The sequence below is a fragment of the Mus pahari genome, chromosome X (genome assembly GCF_900095145.1).
Source record: "Mus pahari chromosome X, PAHARI_EIJ_v1.1, whole genome shotgun sequence".
Lineage (NCBI taxonomy): Eukaryota > Metazoa > Chordata > Mammalia > Rodentia > Muridae > Mus > Mus pahari.
In genome coordinates this window covers 12,736,718-12,743,988 of record NC_034613.1, presented here as the reverse complement: position 1 = coordinate 12,743,988, position 7,271 = coordinate 12,736,718, and the positions used below count along the sequence as shown (strand labels likewise).

The window sequence follows — 7,271 nt, the reverse complement described above, 5'->3', positions numbered from 1 at the left end:
CCCCCTGAGCTCGTGTCTCTAGCTGCATATGTAGCAGAAGATGGCCTAATCAGCCATCATTGGGAAGAGAGGCCCCTTGGTCTTGTAAACTTTATATGATGCAGCACAAGGGAAGGCCAGGGCCAAGTAGTGGGACTGGGTGGGTAGGGGAGCAGGAGCGGGGGGGCGGGGTATAGGGAACTTTCAGGATAGCATTTGAAATGTAAATAAAGAAAATAATAATAATAAAAAACAATAAATTTATTGCATTTTAACACACACACACACACAAAAACTGCAAACAAAAAAGTCTCAGCAAAGAAATAAAGGATAAGCAAGTAAAAATTTCAGAGTGGAATAATACAATAATTAAAACAATAAACTCTTGGGTCAAGCTCATCTAGAGAATGGAATTAATAAAAGAAAAAGAAACAGGGCTGGAGATATGGCTTGGTGGTTCAGTGCTTGTAGAGAATTGCTGAGGCCTTAGTTTTAGTTATTACCACAGCTTAAAAAAACACATAAAAAAAGAACTAGTGAATTATAGAAATCACAGAATCTCAGATTTTGTGAAGAAAATGAGATCTTAAAAGAATCTGTGGAAAAGTAAAAAAAGTAACACTCATGCAAAAATTACAAAAATTAAGTAAGATGGAACTTAACAAATACTGAAAAAAAATAATGGCAACAGTTTTCCCCAAACTTGGCAGAAGATATAAATCTGCGATTCAGGATCTCAAACAGAATAAAGAAATCTATAGAGTTGGAGACATAACTCCATAGTTAAGAGTACTTGCTGTTCTTGCAGAAGACCAAAGTTTGTTTCCCAGCACTGGTGATATATAACTGTAACTATAGTTACATGGGGTCTGATACATTATTTTTACATTTCCATGGCACAACCAATCACCAAAATAAACTATACTTTGGGCTATAAAACAAACCTCATCAAATATAAAATACCTGGAGTCAAATAGTCTTCTCTGACAAAAAGTACTCTAACTGGTATGTCAACATAGACTCACCAAATAAAATACAAACTTAAAATTAAATATGAAAATTAATAGGATGCAGCTAAAATGGTATTTAAAAGGAATTTTATAGTACTAAAATTTATATACTGCAAAAAAATGAGGCTTGGAAATGTAGCTCAGTGGTAGATTCAAGGAATTGGGTTTGATTTTCATCACCACAACCAAACAGGAAGAAAATTATCTGTCTCATTAATAACTCAAACAAGGGCTCAGTTGTAGAGCACTTGCCTAAGAGTTAAATATTCATGTCAAAAAAATCTAGAACAACAAAATAGACATGAAGAAAATACTATAAATAAGAATTTAAAATGATGGAATCGAAAAGAGAAATAATAGAGATTATTTTATTGATATAATGGAATAATTTCAAAAACACAAAAATTATGTAGGATAACAACTTTAAGTATAAGTAGGGTAGGGATGTAGATTAAAAATAAAGTGCTTGCATAGCATGTGCAAGGCCCTAGGTTGAATACCTAACACTATATTTAAGGCTTTGTTTAGAAGTCTTTAGAAGTAAATATATATAAGCTCATATTGAAATAATGTATATAACCAAAAATTTGTTTTCATTTACTTATTCAGTACATGTGTATGTGTGTAGACATGTATATACCAAACCTCAGGTGTTAAGGTCAGAGGACAACTTGCTGGAGTTGTTTCTCTCCTTCTACCAGGTTGTCAGACCTGGCAACAAGTGCCTTTATCCTGAGCCATCTCACTAGCCACACACACACACACACACACACACACACTCACTCACTCACTCAGTGTAGACTTCTGACCCATAGAAACTAAGATAATACATGCATATTGATTTAAGCCATTAATCTTGTTATTATTTGCAATGAAGAAATATATATTTAAGATAGGGAGAAGACATACATCCGCACAGAATATTGTCAAATGTATTTGTTAACTAGCTCTTTCCTTCAGAAAGTGAATCCTTGCCTAACATCATCCCTGTGTTTTAGTATGCCAGTCTTAGTGAAGAGAACAACAAAAAGGAAGAAAAAAGTAACGTTATATTGAAGAAACCTTATATTAATCAAATGACAACCCCCTTGATATAATGTGACAAGAAAGGCTCTTTATTCTGTTATAGCATTCTCCCAAACCTTAATTATAGTCTAAGCATAAGACAAATACCAGACAAACTCAGACTAGAGAAAAGTCTAATGAATGCTCAACAGTATTCTTTAAAAAAATTTTTTAATTTATTTTTATTCTATATGTACAAGTGTTTTCTTCCCCCCCCCCCATGTTGGGTGGTGTGATATACATGTGCCCACAGCCTGAGGATGTCAGAAGGTGTTAGATGCCCTGGAAGTAGAATTATAGACGGTTCTAAGTTGCCATGTAGATGCCGAGAATCAAACCTAGGTCTTCTGGAAGAAATGCCAGTGTTTTTAACTGCTGAGGCATCTTCCCAGTCCGCTCTACTCCTCTTTTTGTACATTATATCCCCTAAGTTTTTCCTGTATGGCAGTCACTTATAAAAATATTCTTGTTACTCTACCAGGCTCACAAAGATATCTGACCAAGTGACCTCTGAGAAAGGGAGAAATGCTTTCTAGTGGATACACTTGAATGAAAAGTAATCCCCATCAGTTATTCCATTTCTGTTAAAATGAGTGGAACTTAAGACTTGCTTCTAACCATAAACTATGGCAAATGTTTTAGATGATAAAGCTATGTGGGTTTTTTTGTTTGTTTGCTTTTAGAAACATTGATGTCACACTATGTCATATAAAATTTCATTTCAGCATCTGGGAAAGATAGATTCTCTTTCTTGCCCCTGAGAAAGTGGCCCTGCTGTAAGAGAATGCCAGATGGCAGGAAACTATAAAATCCTTAAGAACCGAGTGCTGTCAAAATACTGCAGGAAAACAAGAATCTTGAGTCTTTCAGCTTTATGGAAAGGAATTTTGCCCATAACTTAAAAGTGAATTCTTTTCTAATCCCCAGTGAGAACATTCCAGTGAGCACAGTGGTTGCAGACCTGAAAAGACTATGAACACAGAATCTAGTCACACTCAATATAGATTCCTGACCACAGAAACAGATAATATATATATATATATATATATATATATATATATATATATATATATACTGTTTTAAGCCACTAATTTTGTTATTTGCAATGCAGAAACAGATAACTACTTATAGTGGAAATGAAGATGCATAGGGTCAATTTCTAATAATTTAATTTCCACTGAGGAAAATCTTTATGACCCACTAAATTCAAGTACAATCCTGGTAGTTTGGTGCTCTCAGGGCAGAGTCCAAGCATCAGAGAAATGATATATTTTTTGCTGGGCTAGTAATGTTTCAAAAGCTGTCAGGACTTAGTCCTTTCCTTCTCCACCCACAACATCTTTACCTATCCGTTTCTTGAACTATTTCCCACCCTCTAATGCCACTCTTTTCAACATGAGGCTATAAGATCTTGGGATCTTTCAAAGATTCCCCCAAGTCTGATTTCCTAGCTAAGGGAGGACTACTGTAAAGCTGAGAACTTAGTCTTCAAATAAAATCAGTTAAAAATTACTACTTTTATAAAGGAGAAAAGAAAAAAATCTTTTTTGGAAAGTAAGTATTATCGTTAGTAAATGAGCCTATCTATATTGGCTCACTGGTATATATTTCACTTGGCATTTTTTACAAATTCTGGGTATTGTTAACACGTTGGCAGGAGGTAGATACTAGTTTTTAAGTGTAAAATTGAATATTTGATCTCACCTCAGCAGACTTCTTGTGTTCCTTAGGATTTTTTGACTTCTTCCTATACATTGAGCTAGAAGTAAAGGAAGTGGAAGGACCTGCAAAAGATAATTAGATAAAATACTGAAACATATTACTCACTACTTTAAATGTCAACTAACTAGATATATAAAAGATATCACAGAAGACCACAAGAACTCATACTACTGAAAAAATTATTCAGTTGTACTCAAAAGAGAGTCTCAATGGAGTTTAACATTTATCAGTGACAACCCAGATTATGAAAGCTTTAACAATGGCTGTGAAGATTCAAGTTGACATAATCATGTCTCATAATATTTTGGAATAGCCGAATTTGTGTTCTGCCTGAAGAAAAAAAATCTACCAGAAAGAAAGAAAGGGAGGGAGGGAGGGAGGGAGGGAGGGAGGGAGGGAGAGAGAGAGAGAGAGAGACAGAATGTAGAATAAATAATCTGTCATCATTTCCCTAAAGGATATTGTAAGGCTTTAAACAAATTAATGGCCAGGCGGTGGAGGCACATGCCTTTAATCCCAGCACTTGGGAGGCAGAGGCAAGTGGATTCTGAGTTTGAGGCCAGCCTGGTCTACAGATTGAGTTCCAGGACAGCCAGGGCTATACGGGGAAACCGTCTTGAAAAAACTAAACAAACAAACAAACAAACAAACAAAAAACTCAAAAAACTAATGATTGACCCTCAACCCAACATTTAGTACCTTAGTTATAATCAAAATCAGGATCTACAGTTTATATTTTCAATACTTTTTCTTACTTTCTAGAGAAGTTCGGTTAAAGCACTAGTAGATCTAGCTTTTGTTATAAGTAAAATTTAAAGTGAAAAATACAAGTGCTATATAACACATAAAATTGACTCTTCTATTTAATTTTTAAATTTCTAATGAAATTAAAAGAGTAAAAATAGATCCTGACCTTTCCTTCTCAGAAATATTTTAACTTTTGAGGGAAACATGAAAAAGTTATTCTCAAGTTAAAGAAAAGATAAGATTCTCAAGGGCCACAGATACATAGGTTAAGCTAGTTCTACTCACACTCATCTGAACTCTCACTGCTGCTGACAGGTCTATGCCGTTTCATCATGGTGCATCCTGGGAAAGAGAACAATGATCAATATATACTTGTCCTAGAAGTCAGTTAACATTGTTCCACACTGAGAAACTGACACCAACGAACTACTATGAATTTAAAAACAACCAAGATCATAATAGTGAGACAATCAATAAACTATAAAAACAAAAAATAGTGTTCCCTAGACCCCAGAGTAGCAGCAATATGCCAACTTTGGAAAGTAAATGGTTTCTATCAAATATACTCTCATATGACAATGGGAAGAGAATACCATTAAATTCTACAATACAAAGTATATCCAAGGTTTAGTAAGGCCATAACATTAGTCCGAAACATAGATCCTGAATGGTACAATGCTGGCCAGAATCAAATAACGGGATTTAGCTAGGTTATTTACAGTCAGAAACACCAATAAGTACATAAAAAGAAACAGCAGTCATGAAGACATAATTGTTAAGGGCCTAGGCTGAAAGGCATAGAACACAGATGGCTAAAAAGAAGCTGGCTGAAGAACGAGAATGACCACACAGCCTTTCTTCCTGTCCCCCTTTTTTGTTCCCATTCCTAAATAAGAAGCCTAATCTAAAATATTTCAATGTACACATGTTTTATTTTTAAAGTTCCAATATTGTGAAGCTTTGGACTGTATCTTCTACTGCTTCTAGTGTTGCCAATAATAGATTAAAAGAATCCATCACCTTTCTGGGAACACACTCATACTAGAGTTAAGGAAGACACAAACATTTAAAAAGAGTGTAGAACATCTGGCTTTACACAGTAGTGTTAGTACTGTTGAACAGAGGGCAACACATTTAAAAATGGGTGATGGTGAGGAAGACAAGAAGATTTTTTCCCCCAAAGTATGGGAGGTAAGCATAAGATTGGACTAAATCTCCATGTTCTGTGAGGGAGGAAGAAAGGTCAATGGGATCCTTTTACACAGATGCCAACAAAATCAAAGGCATCATCTAGGGAGAAGATATACTAGTGTAGTATTGGAGAATTCTAAAAAGTACATTCCTGGAACAAAAGTCATCTTCACTGGGATTAAGAAGAAAAGGTAGAAAAAAGGCTAACTAATGAGTAATTACATTGACTAATTTATTATAAATGTCTTGTGGTGTTGAATATGTACCATAATTTAATTCATATACTAAAATTCACATCATGAATGCTTAGCAATTTTTATTGTTAGATAGTCTTGATTTAAGTAAAATGGACTTGTAGTAGAATGGATATGACCTTTCTAAAAATAAAAATTTCAGTTGGCATAAATACTGTTACTGCTTTCACGTTCTCAAGATAGGGCTGGACTTAATTAGCAATGTTCTACTTTTCACTAAGATGGGGTGTTACCTCAAAACCCGCTGAAAGGTTTTATACTTAGATTTATATGATTGGCATTTGATTACGTTTAAACACTGTGAAAATTCTCTCACTGTCTCAGAACCAAGCAGAAGTTACACATCTTTCAGTTTGTGTTCTCTGGCCTGTTACAGACAATGGTTAGACTTCAGGAAGTAACAGTCTATTCTTGACAATGTCAAGTTAATTAGAATTCCCTATGTCTAAGGATGCTGACTTTTACTGCTGAGAGACATTTTAGTGTGGTTTATGTATAGTCTCAAATAGAGTATTTAATACTTCTTTATAATTGATCTATAAATGTACTTTTAAAACCCTGCATCTTAGACTCTTACTTTTACATTGTTTATTTACTATCTAAGACTAAGTGGTAATTCAGAATTATCTTAAACACCCATCCAGAAATGTACAATATATATATGTGATTGGTAGTGGTACTCTTTGCAAACTTATTAGATGGAAAGACTGAAATAAAGGAGATATTCTGTAAGTTGTCAACAGTAAGAAGTTAATTAAAAACAATCACAGATCATGAAAAGACAAACCCCAAACACTTAAAGTCACAAAGGAAGCATTAAAAACATAAAGTAGAAAAGATCTTCATATAAGAATGACACATTCTTTTATATGTCACAACAGAAAATGATAGTATGCACTACCAGGGTTCTACATATAAAGATTGAAGGTATTGACTTTAAGCCACTTACAATCTACCAAGGAAATAGAAGTCTAAGTCCATGACCACCATTGAGTAATCATGAGCAACCAGAGCCACAAGGTTTGCAGAGTTCTCTACTTTTGGCATAATTGCATATGGTAAGGGAGCCATCTTTGCTCCGGTTCACCTAGGCTCCAGTCTGTACTGGTGAGAGTGTGGACTGCAGAAGCTACACAGCTTTGGGACAGACAGAAGCAACCTAGCTTCTGGGACAGACCCTGTTTTGGGCTCCAGACATTTGGGCATCTTCCCAGCCAGAGGAAAGGTGGCCACCTGTCTGCCAGAACAGGTGATCAAGTCATATTGTGTCCAGGGTCCCTCGGTGTCTAGACTGTGCAGGTAA

General features: G+C 35.1%; 1 protein-coding gene across 3 annotated transcripts in view; it reads right to left on the bottom strand.

Annotated features, from left to right (window-relative positions):
- Jade3 (jade family PHD finger 3) overlaps positions 1-4,865 on the bottom strand; it is a 50,392-nt gene extending 45,527 nt beyond the window's left edge. For all 3 annotated transcript variants that reach the window (XM_029534428.1, XM_021187919.2, XM_021187921.2), the window contains exons 1-2: positions 4,809-4,865; positions 3,759-3,838 (exon numbers count right to left, since the gene is read on the bottom strand). In XM_029534428.1, coding sequence (XP_029390288.1) covers positions 3,759-3,838; positions 4,809-4,857 — 129 coding nt within the window. In that variant the 5' untranslated portion in view covers positions 4,858-4,865. The remainder of the gene's footprint in view (positions 1-3,758; positions 3,839-4,808) is intronic.
- Positions 4,866-7,271: the final 2,406 nt, after the last annotated feature.